We start from the raw sequence: 19,885 nt of genomic DNA, 5'->3' as shown, positions 1-19,885 counted from the left end.
AAAAAAAAAAAAATGTGAATATACTAAAAGCACACAAAGAAAAATTTTATTGTACTTTGTCCTAAAAGGGACGAAATAAAAAAGATAATTAGAAATCAGGTTTCGCATGCACAATAAACAATATAAGAAAATAGACAGTTTAAAATAAAAATAAGATTTAAAAAGATTAATACTACTTAATGTTAGAAATGGAATGATTTGAACATTTCTTTCAGTATACTCACAGATCCTGACACAAATGCATTCAATTAAATATTCCTGTAAAATTATCCAAAATAATCAAGAAGACAAATTTGGCTTCAGTCAATTGTAAACATAATTCCAAAATATAATTAAACAATGATTTTTATATTAAAAATTAAGGAATTCACAATAATTATAAATGTGTAATAAATAATTAAAAATACTGTCATTTTATTGGCTCTCATAGAATTAAGTTACAAAATTTTATCAATTTAAAAATCCTCAAAAAGAAAAATGAAAGAGAGTTCTACTGTGATCAATTTTAAGTACAAAATTATTTTACTATTTTAGTACAATTGCTAAGGTATGCATTTCTATTTTCACATAATTTAAACTTACATTTTGTCATCTTACAAAATTAAATACAAGAATTATTATTGATCATCAGTCTATTCATAGTTTGATATAATTTTGTCGATTTACCATTTTTTAATCTACTTTCTAGTAGTTACAATAGGCAACATAAGAAGTAACGCCTATCACTTAGCAAATAATATCTACAAGTGTTTCATAAAAGTGTAATTTAACATAAATTATTTCATAAAAGCGATTCGGCGTCAACGATTCGCAGATTCAGATGGAATATGCGAAAGATTAAAAGCCGGAATCTATATAAACACAACATAACTCGAGAACTGTACCTATTAAAATAAATAAGTTAAAACAACCTGGTGCCCTACGACGTCCTATGTTGCCTAATGTCGTTTAATATTGTCACAGTACTCTTACGAAAGTAATGGAGAATATTCTTACAATGCTAAACTTAATAGTTTTTTATACACAATGACTTAGGTTTCGACAATTTGTTTCTTATAAGTACAGAAGTTATTATAACCTATGGACTAATTACGTGCGTGATGTTTAACATTTTGTGTGTTTCAGAGCGCAATTTGTAACGCGTCCATGCAGCGAGCGAAGCAGGCGACATGGCTGCGTTACAAACCGACTCGGTCTCAGGAACGTACGTAGTTACTGTGCTAATTCCAAGAGCGGAAGCTAAATGAAAGAAAAAATCTATGTTGATTTTCAAGAAAACCTGAACAAGATTTTTTTTATTGAAAACACTTTCACTATAATAAATCATAGGAACAATGACAATAATTAGTCAATCACAAAACAATCAATGTAAAACTGATGAACGCATCATTCGCGTTTTTTTTTTTTTATAAATTAGTCTAAAATCTTACTTTACGCACGTTTTGGCTTTTATACTGGTGCGAGTCTAGAGGGATAGTGTTAATGGCGTGGAATGTTCGCAGACTCTATACCGAGCACTTTAAATTTTCAAGGAAGTATTTCAATGGAGATTAAATCTACAACGGTTCATGGAATATCTAGCTATTCGCATCTACAGATGCGAAATGCGTAACAGTTTATTGCAATTATGTAGAAAATTAGAAATGTTGCATGCATTTACCACTACAATGGTGTAATTGTAACAATGTTACGTACGTCGGTTGATCGGAATCGAGTCTGCGCCGGCGCAGCGCAGCGGACCGATACTGCGCGCGCCGCCACACCTTACCTACAGAGATCGCAGACAGTGGACGTGGTCCACCTGGCCCCACGGCTAGCGCGGTCCTCGCCCTAAACCCTAACTACATCCAGCGTACCCGCAAAACATTATTGACGCCTTGTACAACAATGTTATGCGCATACGCCACTTTATCTCTAGATCAGTCTGGCAGTGTCACTTGGGCGACGCTTGCCGATCAGGGGCGGAAAAACGCGATCCGTTCCGCCGTTTTTATTTACAGTGGGGTACGAATCGCCCTCTCAAATAAATACATCCGAATTCTTAAATCTAGCCGTCTATACAGGGGTCACTTTACACTTTATGCTATATTTACACGCGGCGCACAGCCAGAATCGCACGAGCGTCCGTAGTGAATAAATAAGTTATTTTAACGTCCATTGTTGCGTTTACGTGCACTACACTTGCGTGGCGAACGTCGGCGGCAGGCAATGGTCATCTAACACGTACACCCCTCCGCCTTCTAACGCTCGTTTTACTAGCGACGTATCGCTGTGGACAAAAGAAAATAGGTTAGTTAATAACACTATTGTTACCAGTTTTATGGAAAAGAAAACCTTCTAAAGGCTATTCATCTGTATGTGTTTATGAAATTATGATTTTTAAATAATATTAATGATTTTTTTTGCAATTTAGAATGGCAAACAAACTGATATTCCACTTGATGAAAAATTATAGCCGTCGCCAATAAACATGAACAACATCACAAAATTTGTACAAAATCTACCTCTAAACATTAATAAATAAAATATGACCATAAGTTCATTTGGAATACTGACCTATTGGCGCAATACGCTGAGTCGGCGGAGAGCCGCGATAGTCTAGGGTCGAGCGCCGCTAGTAATCGCGCTGCGCTCTCTGTGTTTAGAGTCTTTCTTTTGCACTCTTCTGCCGCAGCGTTGTGCGCATTCTGGCACTCCGGTACGGGCCCCTCGCACTTCCCCCATGTATTGCGGATGACGCGCCCGCCGCCACCCGCGTTCGCTGCATTCTGGGCGCGCGCTTCCGCGTCTGCTGCACTCTGGGCTCTTTTCCTTTTCCTCCTTATGCAGGCCACAGCGACAGCTGCAATAAGCGCCACCGTTGGCACCACAACGGAGAAAGCAGCTATTAATGCTACATGATTTCCTGTTAAACTTTCTTCCTCAGGTGTGTCGTCGCCGATTCTTCTTAAATGTCCCCCAGCCGGTTTGGATACTGCTTCCGCCAATAGAACGGTACACGATTTACCGCCCCAACCTGGGGAACAGTTGCAGTGATATCCGTCCACTCTGTCTCTGCAAGTGCCACCGTTCCGACATGGTGATGATGCACACTCATCTACGTCGATACTGCAATCTTTGCCAGCGAAACCAGGTCGACAGCGGCATTCGTAGTCATTGTCGAGAACCATACATTCGCCGCCATTGGCACAGGGTTTTGCAAGGCACAAGTCGACTCGAGTTTCACATCGCGGCCCGAGGAATCCTGGCGCACATTGACATCGTTGTCCATTAACCAAGTCGACACATGTACCTCCGTGCTCACAAATAATACCCATGCAATCATCTATGTCGATTTCGCATCGATTGCCTCTGTAACCAAGTTTACAGGTACATTTAAAACCATCTCCGGCTCGGGCGCATGTTGCTCCATTTCGGCAAGGATTGGCAGAGCATGGGTCGGCTTCTACTGCACAATCTACACCGGCGTAGCCAGCAGGACACACACATACATAGCCAGATGGTCGAGGTTCGCAAGTGCCACCATTACGGCAAGGTCGATCGGCACAAGTGAGTCTTCGAGTTTCGCATCGTGCTCCTTCGTATCCAGACGGACATGCGCAAGCGAGTTCTCCGCCTTCGTCAGGGACGCATGCTCCTCCATTTTTGCAAGGTCTAACAGCGCAAGAATGATGACTTTTTTCGCAATCAGGTCCAGTGTATTCTGCTGGACAGACACAGGTGTAGCTTCCCTGTCCGGTGTTATGACACGTCCCCCCATTTCTGCAGGGGCGATGATTAGTACAGTAATTCAAATCTTGATTGCAGAAGAGACCGCCCCATCCTTCCTCGCATATGCAATCCCAGGGCCTCGAGCAGGTTCCGTGTACGCATCCCGGATGTCGCTCGCATTGATCGCAGAGCTCGCCCACCCAGCCCGAATGACAACTGAAATCAAAGGAAAATATTCATCAGTAAAGAATACGTGATAACAAGGGTCTAAAAACCGTGTCTTTCTTCACAAGAGGAACAATGAGGAGAATGAATGATATAGACGCAGAGGGCGGCAATGTTAAGTGTTTAGCACAAAAGTGTGAAGTGGGTACTCACATGCATTCGTCGGGCTTGAGGCAGTGGCCGTGCTCTGCGTCGCAGCCGGGTAGACATTTCGCTGCAACAAAAAGAATACATTCGTTAGCGCATCACAAAGACAAAGGCTGACAAAAGAATAGCTAACTAATGGATTTCTTTAATTTTAAGCCATGGGGAGCGGAGCGATTAATCTTCCGGCTGAAAATCGTTTCTCGAACGTAGTTTCTCGCATTAATGTTGGAATCTCCGTGCAGTTTCGTTGCAAAGGACACGGCGAGTGCAACAAAGAGAGAGGTTCGTTAGCGTCCCGGCCGGGGGCGAGGTCGCGCGCACAAACAATTTATCTCCCACCAGCTCGCGCTTCGCGACTACAACACGATCCTCAATAAACTTTATAATCCACATTAAATTATTTTATGTATCTATCTATCGTACGAACTTACATCTTGGTATTCAATAAATACTTCCATGTTATTTAAAATTTAAAAGTACATTCCGGTGTTAGTAGATTATATATATATGCTTACAAAGACGAATATTAATACAAACAGATGATGTATTATGGAAGTAATATTATGTGCGCATCGTTAACCGTGTGATTTACGTGCTGTACGCCTGCGAGCCTTATGTTGTTCTAAACTTTTAACATGCGGAGAAAGCACGGACAGGCAGCAATTGGTCGAAATGCATTGCCGTGTACGTACATTCGAAGACCTATATTGTAAGCTAAAAGTAGTAATGTATGATTAACAAAAAAATTGTATGGAAATAAGAAGCAGCGCTGACTCGTATCGGTCGGGTGCGCATGGGCAAGTTATCGGAGCGAATACAAAGGGGGCAGATAGCGCGGGGAGCCTAACCGTCACTCGACCGTTACTATTCCCCTAACTCACTAGAAAAATACTAGACGCCATCTTGATCATTACCACAAGGAATAGTGTTTAAATGCAAATGTAAGCTGGTTAATATATTCTCAGTCTAAAATAAACAAGGAAGCAATTTCTACGAAGTTTCAGTTAAGTACAGAAATTCGAGCGGATTTTCTGATCTCAGTTCGGTTGGGAGCTAAATAAAGCAGATTAGCCTTCTCTGTGCGTTCCCTAGACAGTAATATAGGTTTAAGCCGACCGACTGAGCACAAAGCCCCGAAACTTGCGCAGAGCGTTCGCAAATCGGCTTAAGTTCCACTTTAGCAAAATTGTTTGGGCTTTATTTTCATTCCATTATCGTAGATTGTTTTATTTCATATAAGAATTGAAATTGAATAAAAGACAATAGACTTTCACACAGTCGTTAACACTTTCGCGAACAAAATTTAAATGTTTTAAACGATCTTCTCATGACCTTTCGTGGCCATTACACTGAATTAATAATAAAAGTTTATGGGATACATAAAACTTAAAGAATTGTTGGCGCCACCACCGTGCATCCATGGGAGATCAAAGAAATTAAAGCGGCTCATTGCTCATTGCTCTCCACTTCAATGCACTCCCACTTGAGCTTATCTTGACCCTCGAACGGTAGGTAAAACGGGAGTCGTAAAAATTACACTTCAAATACTAATAATACGGTCATAAGTGGTCTCGACGAAGCCGCGGGGAGGATGTTCTGTTGTCCTCCTGCAGAGCTATTAATTATCAATGAGCACGAACGGTATCGATTTCTAATGAAAGGCTAGCGTGTGCCGCACTGCGACCAAGTCTTGAACTTCTTAACATACCCCGCGGCCTTTGTCGAAGCTATGTAGGACGACAAAAAGCAACCTTCCCCGAGGATGAACCTTCCCACGTGTCCGGGCCCAGGCAAATATTTAACTGTTTTACACATCTGCCTCCTATCTGAGACGGAAATTAGGAGCGCGTGGGATTCGCGATTCAATACAGAAAGTAATATTCGTGAGAACTTTATTCTCGTTTACAATTAGGTGAAATTAAGCGGGCGTAAAGGCTCCTCGCGCGATGTTTACCCTATCATTAAGAATGAGAACTGGATGCTGGATAATGCTGTCGGGACATGCGAATAAGTTTTTCTGGATTGTTAAGCTTTCCCAGAAGGCAAGATACCGTTTGGCAGATGTGAGGCAAGTTTCGTGACACGGTCAAGTACAGAGTTTATTTCGATTGGTGTTCAGTTCTCGTTTAAAGGTGTTTTTGACCCGGTTCGCGGCATCTGTGTTGCGGGCCGCCGAGCGATGTGTGTGTGAGCGAGTGTATAGCGTTGTTTTCATTTCATTATGGCCGCTTCTCTCGCTTTTACATTTTCGTAATCGCCGATACAAACTCAACCGATAGGGTTGGCGAGACTTTTATTGCCATACATTTATGTAACTTACGGTCGTTTATGTTTGCAAAGTAGCTTCGTTCACACGTTCACTATAATAACCCACTATTTTTTGTAGCGGGGCCATCTCGTATTTCGAAGAGGACAGTCATTCTTATTTGTTTAACTTTTCCAGAAAATTGTGATTTCGCGCTTATCCTGACGCGTGGAGGTACCAGGGTCGCATGGCTCACGGGCGGGCAGCCCTGGCGTGCGAGCGGGATGGTGCGCTACGCGGAGCGAGCTCGTTGCTCTCTGTCGGGCGCGTTTTTTGCGGCGCCGGAGTGTGGGAACGCGGCGGCAGGTGGGGCTGCCGAGATTGCGACGCGACATCCGCCCGGCCACAATGCATCTCGAGACGCACCGCTTTGTTTTACAATACACGACGCGATGTGTTTAACATACGTCAGAAGGTAGTAATGACGTTTGAAATGTATAGATATGTTTTTTGGTCACCGCTCATGCGTATTTATTAAATGGTACTTTATAAAAGCGAGCATCGGCTAATGTCGTTAATGATGCGCTACCGTAGATTGCTTTGTTTACAAATGGTACGCATTCATGAAGGTAAGCAAACATGGACCACACGCCCGGATGGTCGCACGCTCACGAAAACTAGCTGACTGATGAAGGATTAAGTTGCTGAGTAATAACAGAATTTTAAATAAACAGAAAATCATATGTACTTTAATTTGCTAACAAGATGATTTCACGATGCAAAAATATTAGTCGAGACGTATAAAAGACAACATGGCATACGTGTTTCTGTTTGTTGACCGCGGTCATCAGAGAACCTTTTAATGGATGTGGTATTTAACTGTTATGATGTGACGGACATTGTTAAGCAAAGTTTATTTGTCGGTACAGACGGAGAACTAAATGACTCAATTTTATAGTTTAAAGATAATAAATCGTGACTTACAAATTTTTTCCTTCGTTTTATTTTGTCGTAATTAATTCTGTAGATAGTAAGATAATTTTACTGTTAACGTTTATAAAAAAAAAAAAACTCAATTATATTAAAATACATTTGGCACATTTTAGATAATTTTATCTCAGTTCACACATGCAAAGCCGTGGGTTGCAGCTAGTTTTATTAAGTTAATTGCCGGCACCGCGCTATTTATAATATATAAATCAAAATATACTTAAGTTAGCCATGCGAGGCGAGAATTTAAAATAAACTAAATAATTGTGAAATTTATTAACAGTAATTTACTTGGAGGCCGAGCGATGCCCGCAGGAAGTTGATGTAACCTTATAAATTAATTATATATATTCTAATATTCGATTATGTATACGGACTAATTAAAACAAGGATTTATGATCGAGATATTGTCAGATAATAGGTCATTAAAATTTGCGAATTATAACCTCTCGCAGTCTAGCACATATTAAATATTACCATAGAATAAATATTAAAGACAGTGTTGCCACCGTTTTTTTTTTTCTTTACTAGCTGCATCTCGCGGTTTCGCCCACGTGAATCAGTACATTCAAGTATCTTATGTGCTACGTTAGGATATGACCTACCATTATACCAAATTCCATTCAAATTTGTTCAGTAGTTTTTGCGTGAAAGAGTAACAAACATCCAGCTATCTTTACAAATTTCCTCCTGATGGAAAGTGCTAACCGTCGCTTATAGACATGAGCAGTACCATGGATATAACAGAGTATACTACTCAGGACTATAGGACTCAGATGTTATTCCTCTGTACCCTGTAATTCACTGCCATATCCCACCCTTCAAACTGAAACACAGCCATGCAAACACAACTGCTTCACGGTAGAAACACGAATATATCATTGTCATAAGAATATAGTGGAAATGAAATGACTATCACTGTGTTCTGAGTCCTCATTTCTAAAGCAGAAGGCCAGCCGTTTTAATTAGGTTTTTTTTTATTAGGATGCCACGCAAAAAATGTCACAGCAAGTTTAATGAGGAAGAGGGAATTGGGGACTGTGACATATTTAAACGATAGGCATTTGACATTAGGTATATGAGACATTTTATAATGGGCAACAATCCTTACTAATATGTATATTATGTGAAATTGAGTTTGTTGGTATGTCACATTATAGCGCCTTAACGGCTTAACCAATTACTATGAAATATGGTATACACGTAGTATGTGGGATGGAGAAGGATATAGGTTAATTTTTTAATCCTGTCCGTAAACACATCTCGTTCATGCGGATGAAGTCACGGGTAAAAGCTAGTACACTATGTACTTTACTATTATAATAAAATGAAGAGAAAAATCATATAAGAGATATTATTTATTATTATTTTGGCTTTTATAAATAAATACAAAATATTTTTTAGTATTTTTGTTTGTTTATCTGTATGTTTGTTCTAGCTACATATGGAAACTATGGAATCAAATTGAATACAATTTAACAAATTGAATTTTACGGTTATTTTTCTCAAGGTCTATCTTAAAGTATGTTTTATCTTGATATACCCTCTAAAAGTAGTTACTCTTAAATCCACGCGTACGAAATTGCAGGCAAATGTTAGTCTATTTTAAATAAAAAAAAAAATAAAAATAATAATAACGGGTAATTCACTTGTTTGTGCAGATAAACCGGGAAACAACTAGTGTGTTACATCAGATGCTATATTAGTATGCTGTTTGAGAATCTAATTACATTTAATCAAATTTCAAAATGTACATTCAATATTTTATAAGAGTAACTTCCTTATTTATAAAAATGTTAAACCTCATATATCTATTTTACCTATTGCAATGTTTTGTCTTTTTCTTTCGCTCTAAATTCTCAATTTGAATGTAAGTGACAAAACATTGTAATAGTTAAAGTAAGGTTCGTAGGAGGTTTTAGTTTTTATGAATAAGGAGGTGTCTATCGAAATTCTAGTGGACTCTTCGAATACAAATAACATTCCGAATGCAGCGGTAGATTAAAAAATAATCGAAAATATGATCGAGTATATTTATCTAGTTACTAGACGATGTATAAGGTGAAGTGATACAGTATGTAGGTAACTATATAATTAAAAATGGCACGCGTCAATAACAAATCAATTTGTGAAACAATTGTTATAACTAAAGAGATATACGACGAAGGATTAGCACTTGAAATTGAATAATACAAACATGTGAGACCTACTGCGAAGGCGGACTCCCACATCAATAATGCCTATTTCGTATGTGTGAATGAAGCCGTATCTTTAGTATAAGAATTTCATATAAGAAGGGCATTTAAGGAAGATTTTCGCGCGTGATAATAATAGACAATCGTATTATGCAAATTGAAACATTTGTATGGCCAAATTTATTTATTTTTATTTATTTAAACTTTACTGACCAATAAAATGTGATATAGAAGTTTCTGTAATTAAGTAATTGATTTTGTTTGTTTACATATTGTTAATCTTTATAAACTGTTTCATTATTTGAAGGGAACAATAGTTTTCATTCATTCATTCATACAGAAGGCGGACTTATGAAGTAGGCATTCTCGAAAAGTTAAATTTTAGGATATGCAGCTACTAGATGGCGGTTTAAATAATATTTTAATGTAATATAGAAAATTACATACTAAAAAAAAAAACAATGAATTCATATATACATTTATAGAAAATGTAATATTTAAGCACATGTTAATATATACATACACAAAATATATTTATAATTATATATACTATATATACATTTAATAAACTGATTGATTTAGTAGACTCATTTTTGTAGATGCATGATTACAGTTGATCACGATAAAACAAAACGATGAAAGCGAGATATTTTTAGACATAAGTTATATTTAAATTATCGAAATAAGGTTCGAATTGTTAATATAGCAACAAAAATTATGGGCGAATTGATATTACAAATCATAGTCATTGAAAGTCATAACTGCACAAACAGTCGCTTGATGCAAATGGTGCAGGGACGTATTTTGTAGTAAAATATGAGGAAGAGAGAACTTCCTCAAACTTCGCCACAAAGTAATTTCAACAGTGGATGACAGATGGCTGTAATAATTATAAATGTTTAAACAACAATAAAAATAATAAACTTACGTTTAGAACAGTAGTCCCCAGTCCAGCCGGGTCGACAGACAATCTCCCCAGTAGATGAACAGGTGTAATGCCCGAAGGCGTCGTCCCGTGGCCTGCACAGGACTTCGCAGCCGGTCCCGTAGTAGTGCGCCGCACACGTCACCCGGTAGGAGAGCCTCAGGTGCGCCCCACCGACACCCCCCCATTTCTGTTCCTCCTCGACCCACGGGCCTCCGACATCGGCTATACTCTGCTTCGTCATCCGCGCGATTAGCGTATCTAAAAGTAGAAAGACTATGTTAAATTACTCATTAAAAAATCCAGCACGAAATGGTAAGGAATAAACAGGCTTGGAGACATGGAGATGATGATAAATAAATTATTTTTTAATAACTATTTATCAATTAAAATGGAATGGTAATTCTGCATGCGCTGGTGTTTACGCGGCGGGGTAACAGTGAGGGACGATAGGTCAGGTCAGTTTGCCCATCGTGACGATTTCATCAGGAAATAACTACGATGATTTCAAAGGGGAACCGCTCATATATTGCTAACAACGGAGCCACAAATCTTTGTCCTAACAATCCTCTCTTAAAAAATATTATACATCCTTATTATAGTTATTATATGAAGCCTATTTCTTTCGGAAAGAAACAGTTATATTTTATTAAATGATGAACAAAAATTTAGCCAAATATTCAGAGCCGAGCTTGTTCAAGTGTATACATTGATCAAGTGTCTCATCGACTAAGTTATAATAAAATGATTATTACTAGAAAAAAGTGATATCTAAGGATAACTTAATTAGATTAGAATCTACTAAATGCACAAATATTTGTTTATCATCGTGGGAAAGGGTTTACAGAAGTAAATTGACCTGTTAACGTCGCTCGTTTGACGCCCGCATTCGACCGTGAGATTTCATTGTTCCCAAGCGTGATTCACTGTTTTGATTTGACGGAGGCGCCCGTTCTACGATTGATTAATAGTTTTAAATACATTTCTTTAGTAACATAGTAGCCACCATAGATAGAATAGCGAAATAAATGCTTTATATCTCAGTGCAAAGACATTGCATAACATACAAAAACTAGTCTTTGAAAACTACCCACAGTCGCTTATAAAAAAACTGCCACTCCATTCATCAAACCGCTGTAAGTGGCCAGTCGAAGGCATGCTGAGAAATCTCAGCCTCGACCAGTTCCTACCTTTATTTATTTCTCGTCGTGTATGCCCGCTTTTTGCTCTTTTTGCCTCGATGGTACATTCCTAAGCCGGTAATCCCGACAGCAGATAAAATTAAACCAGACGCGAAACAAAATTAAAAGGTATATAAAAACGATCGATCCCGACTAATTTCGTGACGTATGGTATTCGATACGACTGTTCTTTTTGTTTACTCGGGTGTCGGAGATAAAGCGTATTCAGTAATGAGAGTCCATCGACAGTTTATCTCCTAATCGAGCCTCTACGTTCCATTTGTTTACGAATTCGACGATTGGTAATATTGTAACGATAATCGCGATCGGTTACGAAATATTCGAATACATCGTAATGCACACGACTTACCGATGCGGTGTAGGTTTACATCGATTGTATCTGATCAATAAATTTAAAAGATACGAGTATGCACACATCAGTAAGTAGTAGTCAACGAAATAACAGTAGGTATAAAATAAATTTAATTTCCAAGACGAGTTCTAATCGAATAGAAATTGAGGAATTTTTAATCATTTATAATTGGTTGTACGGACAAGTGTCGATAAGATTTCCTTCATTAACATATGATACCCTTCTTATATCGTATTTGATTTCAAAATTCGAATTGTCAACGTTCTTCACATTTTATAAATATAATATACAGCGGCATCGAATGGGCATCGAGATGTGTAATCGATTAATGCTCGTAAAAGCCCAATATAATATTAACTATTAAGCATAGTGGAAAATGGGAGATGTCCAATTCGCGTCTCGCTTGTGAACAAGAATGAAGTTTGTATTGCTTTTCTACAAAGTTAATAAACAATGCGAGTGTAAAAAGATAGGTTTCAAAGAAATGTTATTATACCCAAGTGTTCAGAGTTCGGAGGGAATTAGAAAAATGACGTGTGGGAACCGAATGCAGGCTGTGTGCAGTGCAATTTAGTTTAAATGTGCAACAGAGAATTATGGCAACCGTGCACTTGACGGCTCAGGTGTACTAGGGTTGCGACTTTTATATCTGAGATTAATTGGGTAATATATTTTTTATTATTTAATTAATTAATTTAATTATTTAATTTTTAATCACTATGCCTTCTACGTAGTTTATTATGTAAATTTTGAATATTAAAATAACTATAATATTAGAAATATCGTTAATACTATTTACTATGAGGTTTTTATTCCTTATTATCCGCTCGAGTCAATAAGTCTCGTCGGCCTGGTGCCACAAAATAACCGCACAAATTACACCCATCATCCTAATTCAGTGCCGTAACGATATTAAATGAAGGTGTACCCGGCTTTCGCGTCTATTAATGTAATTCCGATTCACAAATAAATAACACATTTAAAGAAGGACGGGGCAGTAAGTCTGGGTACGTGCCGCGCCGCCGCTACGTCAGATAACGTGTAATTACGGGCCCAGAGGTCACTACAAATAAAACGAGAATAAATCCGAACGGCAAACGCCAATAAACAAAAACAAAAGAAAGCGAAATAACCGATAATTTGGTTTGGCTTCGCTATCGGAGGCGGACGCGGTCGATTTGAGATGTTCAAAACGCGAATTTAGGGAAACGCGGGGATGCGATCACGCGAGGTGGCTTCCGCTGTGATGATCGATCGATCGGTCGATAAATAAGGCCGCCGGATGTCGGTCTCTCATTCATTATGCTTTTAGACCGACGTCGGCGTCTAACGAACGCCTAAACTGGATCGAGCTGATGCTCTAATTAGTGGGCTGTGGGCGTTGAACGAAATCGAAATCGGTGACGCGTAGTGCTTTGCAAAGGTTCGACGACTTTTCGCAGCTGAGACCCGCATCATTAAACGCTGCCTCGATTTCCACTTCTCGATTCGGACACCTGCCCCGGCCGGTCGCCGAGCCGCCGGCGTTGTGGGAAACGGTCATCTCATCAATGGACTGTGTAAACAAACGACTCACTCCTTTTGTTTATAAAACTGTCCACTTCTAACGCTCATCGACAATACATTTGACATCTAAGTGCGCCTCGGAATCGTGCTACATAAATAACTTCATCCACTCGACGATCGAGTGCTTCGGACGTTAAGGATTTTAATTTAAGAATAACAAACAATGTTCTTCAAAAAGGATTTCGCGCAATACGACGCTGAGGATGCTTCGTTTTAAATCTCCCATTGTTTAATGAGAAAACGTACCTACAATTTCGTTCCGCGCAGAGAATTCGATGAATGCGGAGAATTGTGTAATGCACTTGCTACATTTACATTACATTATGCTGACGGGGCGAGTTTAACCTTTGTGTAAGGTAATTAACAATTGAAAGTAATCATAAGTAGATGCGAAAGCTCTGGGAACGTATACTAGGAGCGACTGGAATTGACTAATAATGCACAGCTCGCTATCCGGCGATAGTGAGATAAGCTGCCGTCACAACATAACTGTATCGATAATCGCATCTCGTTCGTGTAATGTCAGGCGGCAATCGGTAGCGCGGCCTGCGGCGACTTGCGATGATCACTACACCACTCGAATAATTTTACGAATCTCTTAATGTTACATTGCGCCTATCGTTTCGCCTGTATGGGGCGAAACCAGTATTGTAATCGTAAACAGGACGCTTCTGTAAACAGATCTGAGGACGGGACAGTGGAAGTGTGCCCACCTATTATCCGAGAGCATGTGCTTGGCATCTGTCGACAACGTTTCCTGAGAGCGCCGCAGCGCCTGTTATATCATAAATTTGTACCTTCCGGAGCGCCTTCCGTGCTTTTTTACTCGATTCAAGCCCTACGACGACGAAAGATGAAGTGTAAACTAAAAGCTACTTCCCTCAGAAAAATGTTTTTTAGCATTGGGTAAACAATACGCCGACCCGTTAGTACGAACCAGGTGCAGCCTTGTCCGCCTCGGGCGCACACAAAAGATTTCGGTGAAGAAACGAGCGACAACATCAGCATCGCTTGTTACTATTGTTGTATTTGTTAGCACGGGAATTTCGTTATTTATCTCTATGAAGCCAGTAACAATTCAAAATACAATTGTGTGTTTATCTCCATGATATATTAGATTCTTTAGACGTGTGGTCCTATTCTTTGTCGACTGTCTTGTGTATGAAAATTTAAACGCAAGGGTCGAAATAAGCGATTTATGCAAGTTTCTTCTAAACTAAGATTGCAGCTGTTACGGCCGATATTAGATAAAAAAAATCAAATATGATTTAATTAAGCATTAGCCCAGTGAGTAGATGGTGAGTGAACACAAACGGCGTTCTTGTAACCTGTTATTATGGTTGATTAGATTTCTGTTGGTAACATTTCTCGGTAGTAAGACGGCGCCGCCCATCGCTCCCGAGCCGTATTAAAAATATACCCGTCCACTAAGCTATCCACCGCGGACGCTAATGATTTTCGTTGTACCGGCCCGTAGACACACCTCGCCGTATCTCCGAATCTTGTCTAAGTAAATCACCGTTTTTTTTGGTTGTTGTTCTGTCTGGAGTAGTAATTATGTCGGTCAGAGTGCAGCAGGATGAAATTCTAATTAAAATATGGGCGTTGCTGGCCGTTTTCGCGGCGGATTGTTTTATAATTTTCGAAAAGTCGATTTGTACATTAGATTCTCTAGTTTTTTCGTGATGTAGTTACGTATCGATGCACGAAGTGAATTATCATGATGATGTATTTATGAGCAGGCCCGGTACATTTCATTCGGAATGGTTTTTTCGGTCACGCCATGTCGCATGCACGCCGTAAACTGTCGATTCTTTATTGGGCGTTTCGACTCGACGTGGTATCGTCGAATGGAATAAGCTCGAGTTATTCGATCAAATCGATTGTTTTAATGATAACAATCTAATATTATTCGTGCACATGGCATCTCCAATTTAAACGTTTCTTGTGTTGGTAATCGCGTGTGAAACAAAACGCAATCGTAAATACAATTCGCCTATTTTTTTGGAGTTGCGTTATAACGCGCCCAGGCTGCCGGTCAACGGCCATCAGAATACATTAGAACATTTCTACTAAATTTTCGTCCTACAGAAGGCTGACTTTATTAGAATACGACGAGCATTGCGAAGCGAATCACGCGCGACGCCGCGTGCCCTGAACGCCAATCGTCCACACCATGGGAACATTTTTGTCTTCCACGATATGATAATATGAGCATTCAAATATACATACTGTCCGTTAAATGCACGATAAACACACAGAATTACAGTGAAACCTGAATGCGAGTGAGTCGTGAGCGACGTGATTTGAATTTTACAAGCGGCGACGATTTTCATGACCCTCTTTATCATAATCGTATTAGAAAGAAAACACTCACCGTCAGATCTCGACGTTTCGTTCGAGTCGTGCCACGCTTCGACTATAAGCGAGAATGTGCCCTGGAAAAAGAAATAAGGAAATTTAATAATCACAAAATGCGTTACCCGAAAAAGAAAGTAAGGGGAACTTATCAGGAAATCACAAAAAGCAATCAGATACATTAACGGAATATTTAATATCTAAACATAATATTATATTATCAATACAACTTCCCGTGTTACAAAATTGTGTTCATTTAGTTTCTCATAATATTAAAAATTTCAGGTCATTGCGACTTAACTCGATATACTCTTTGGTCAATAATGTAAATTGATAAAAATCTCAAAAAATGCTAATTTCGTTTCCTTGTTGCGTCAAAAATGCAAAAAGGTCATTATGTTTTATGAAGTAACAATATCGTGGATTATTTCACATGCTTCGCCAAATCAAGGTATAATAGCATATCCTTTGAATGTGGACCTTTAAAACAATTGCCATAATATTTCATATATGTATTTCCTTTATTCATAACATAGTCACATTCTTGGTATGTTGGTGGGGTGTAAATTGCCACATGATAGACAGGTGAACCAGCGAGCAGATGGTAAAAATTGTTTCAATATGGGATAAAAATACACAGGCTTAACACGACAAACGCGCGTACTTATTTCGCCCAATATGGGATCATGTAATGGTTCCGTGCCTTTATAAAAAATCGAGAACGAGTGCGTATCAGATAGTGAGCTATTGACATTTGTCGATGTTTACATAAGGAGCGAAACGGCAGTCGAAAATCGATTACAAAAGATAAGGAAGGAGTCAACACCTTTTGGGCGCCCACGTCTCACTTATCAATGGGTTTGATAGCCCGCTCTAAATTTATCCATGCAAAAATGGTACGGCCCTACGCGTTGGTAGAATGTTTGTAATAGCCATGCGGAGTTCGCTCGCTGCCCTGTAGGCGCCGGTTGTGGGAGTTCATAAAACATAGATCACGAATCTCGATACTTATGCTTGCCTAACAACGAGCCCTTATGATCTCCGAATTTCACTGTAACGAGAATTTAATTGCACACTTGTGGGCGTGTTCGCTAAGAAATATTCCCCGAAATGCTACTGTAGTTAATATACGGCGATTAAATAAATATCGTCGGTATATAACACAATTCCTGGAGAGGTACTTGAAAAATACGGACAACAAAGACAAATTTGAAGAGTACGTTGCAACTATAGCGTTTTAAAGACGGATGGACGGAATTTGAGACAGTATTATAATTACAATAAGCATGCCACGGGTCGTGGCTGCAGCTGCGCTCGGCGGATATGAAGGGTCACTATATTAATTTGATCACTCCGCTACTCTTAAAGAGTGATTCAGTTTTTCCTGACAGATGTCGCCCGTCGTCAATTAGTCTTGATGAATGAAAACATCATTTGCATAGGCGAACAATGACTCTATTTGCATAGGAACTGATATGTTGCCTCTCTAATAAACAATGCAAGAAATCAATACTAGAAATCATCGTTTCCCAACACACCTCGCACGGTATTTTATAAAAAGTGAACGCTTTTCGATATCTTTTCCCGGCAACTCTCATTAGAGCTTTCGATACAGTAAGGTTTTGACGAATTTATAATAAGGTTTCGTTAAATACATCGACAATACAAGCGGACGTGTTATCGCCTGTTTCTGAATACTAAACAGGCTGCCGTATTGTGACTAAACAAATTTGAGCCTTAAACGCAGTAAGTACACCATTATCAGTGTTTGTACCGAAATGTCAATTTATCGTAAACCTTACTCGGTGTAAATAAGGAGCGAAGGACAGTTGTCATTACATTTTATTATGATTTGTGTTGCGTTCAGCCGATCAAATATGGCAAGTCGTAGTATACGGTGTATTGATTTGTTAATCGAGTATGGAGAGCGCATTTCGGTCAGCTGTGGCCGGTTGTAAGTATATGCTGGTTCCCACGACAGTGACTCTCGAGGTAGCCTATAAAAAGCGGCCGACGTAAGCGTACGTGTGGTGGTGGCAGCCTTTATAGATGTGTCGAGCTGGCGATATCGTACATTTACTCATACAATAAGTTGCACAGACTGCAGCTAGCTGGCAATTAAGGAAATGTATTCGCCCGTGTCCAACTAACTTTATTTTATGTCGATCATATTCGAATTCATTGCAGTTTGTTCGACTTTGTTCCAATTTCGAATAAAATACTGGCCATTAATGTGTAAATTACCGTTTCTAATTTGGATGTATCTCTTATTTTTTTAAACGTAAAGATATTTACGATGTAAAATACAATATCGACATGAGATCGAGCCGTATCGCGACGCATTAATTGTATCCCTCGAATGTGATGCGTTAAATTGTATTAAAGACTTAAACGAACCAATAGAATCATATCGTGCGGTCTGAATGCTGGGGAATTATTTGATAATCGTTTTATGAGGGTTCCTAAAGAGGCTACTTCCATATCGGAGCCTGTTTCGGAGTTATTTCGTTATTAATTAAGGAACCCGATGTAAGGATACATCGATACGTGGGAACGATCTGTACTTTTGTGGCTCTTGTTTGTAAGCGCCATTTGTTTGGGATTTAAAGCTTTTGAACAAAAGAAAATAATAAGGTGTAGGGGGTGCATTTGTGAATCTTCCTGACACGTGTTTCGGTCACCATTGTTTGTTTTAATGTTTCGTTCTTTAGAAATTGCAACAGATGTTGGAAATGTTCATTTGTTTTCGTTATCGCTTATGACAGCACGACTGTGGAGATTTTTTCTTTTGTACAGACCTTAGACAAGGTTTACGGTGTTTAACATTAACCATGCTAGTGCAAGTAATTTCTATCTATATATAATAAAATTGTAACCACACAAGACTGTAGTCTATAGATAGGAGATATTTAAAAAGATATTATAATTCAGGTTATAAATATATGCATGGTCTTAATAACATCAATGGAAGCCAAAACAATAACTTTGAAATTTTTTTCTGTTGTCCGTGTGTTCGTGTTGTTCCGACAACACCAAATTGGATTCGGCTACTCAATTGTGTTCCTGAAACATAAAATCTAGAACAATCCTAAAATTTAAAATGTTTTTATTTTAATCGGTTTCCCCACTTTCAAAATCCATATCCGTAACCGAGTACGAAGACACGGGCAAAAGCTAGTGATAAATAAAATAGAACAAGGTCGTTACAGTACCGCCGGTGGATTATTCGGTCAATATTGATACAATATCGAAAGTATTCATAAAACCCATACAAAAACTATATTACCGTATTTAGCTTTCAAGTTTCGTCACGAGAAAATATTTGGAACACAAATACCCGGGCAAGTGGAAGAGTCGTGATTTCATATTTCACACTTTGTGTCAGCGTGGTAACGTTGCTTTTGATGTTTTTTTTTTTATTTACTCGTATATAAGTAGAGGTGGTTTGTCTTATCGGCTAATGGAATTTGATTATTATTACATATAGGATTAACAAAAAAGTTATATGCAAAGTTTTTATTGATTTGTAGACAAGCCAGCGAGTCTGTGTAACGCGTCAAATTAATAAAAACATACTTATGCAAATTTCAATGTCTGGCAGATAAGTTTCTTTATTAAAGTGTTTCGAACGCATTTAATTCAGATTATTAATGCTTTTAATTAAGTTTATCTGCTTCTATTTTGGCATCTGCGATTGTGCGGTGCATTGACCCGTGAATCATAAGTAAATCAGAGTAGGAATTTACGAATGAGAATCTAATGTCATTTAAATGTGGGTATAGTCTATAAGAAAATGTATGTAGTACATAACAAGAGTTAGAACATTTAATCAGGTAGGTTTAGTAGGTAACAACGACCTCAAACGTGACGCAGGGAGTTAGTGGATGCAGGTGGCTCAAAGTTAAAACCTTTTATTATGACAGTCTAAGTTTAGACGGCTTATGACTACTGAAATTATGATAAACGAAA

The 19,885-nt window shown here is 38.7% G+C and overlaps 1 protein-coding gene across 1 annotated transcript in view; it reads right to left on the bottom strand.

The window, feature by feature from the left end:
• Positions 1–19,885, bottom strand: part of LOC113520382 (neurogenic locus protein delta) — a 39,227-nt gene continuing 19,342 nt past the window's right edge. Inside the window, exons 3-7 of the mRNA XM_026905709.3 lie at positions 15,936–15,996; positions 10,442–10,699; positions 4,090–4,150; positions 2,557–3,927; positions 1–2,269 (exon numbers count right to left, since the gene is read on the bottom strand). Of these exons, the coding sequence (XP_026761510.2) occupies positions 2,176–2,269; positions 2,557–3,927; positions 4,090–4,150; positions 10,442–10,699; positions 15,936–15,996 (1,845 nt within the window). The 3' untranslated portion in view covers positions 1–2,175. The remainder of the gene's footprint in view (positions 2,270–2,556; positions 3,928–4,089; positions 4,151–10,441; positions 10,700–15,935; positions 15,997–19,885) is intronic.

This window comes from Galleria mellonella, unplaced genomic scaffold (genome assembly GCF_026898425.1).
Source record: "Galleria mellonella isolate WM207_F2 unplaced genomic scaffold, CSIRO_AGI_GalMel_v1 utg40, whole genome shotgun sequence".
Taxonomy (NCBI): Eukaryota; Metazoa; Arthropoda; class Insecta; order Lepidoptera; family Pyralidae; genus Galleria; species Galleria mellonella.
The sequence above is the reverse complement of the archived record's forward strand: the minus strand, read 5'-3'. Positions and strand labels throughout refer to the sequence as shown.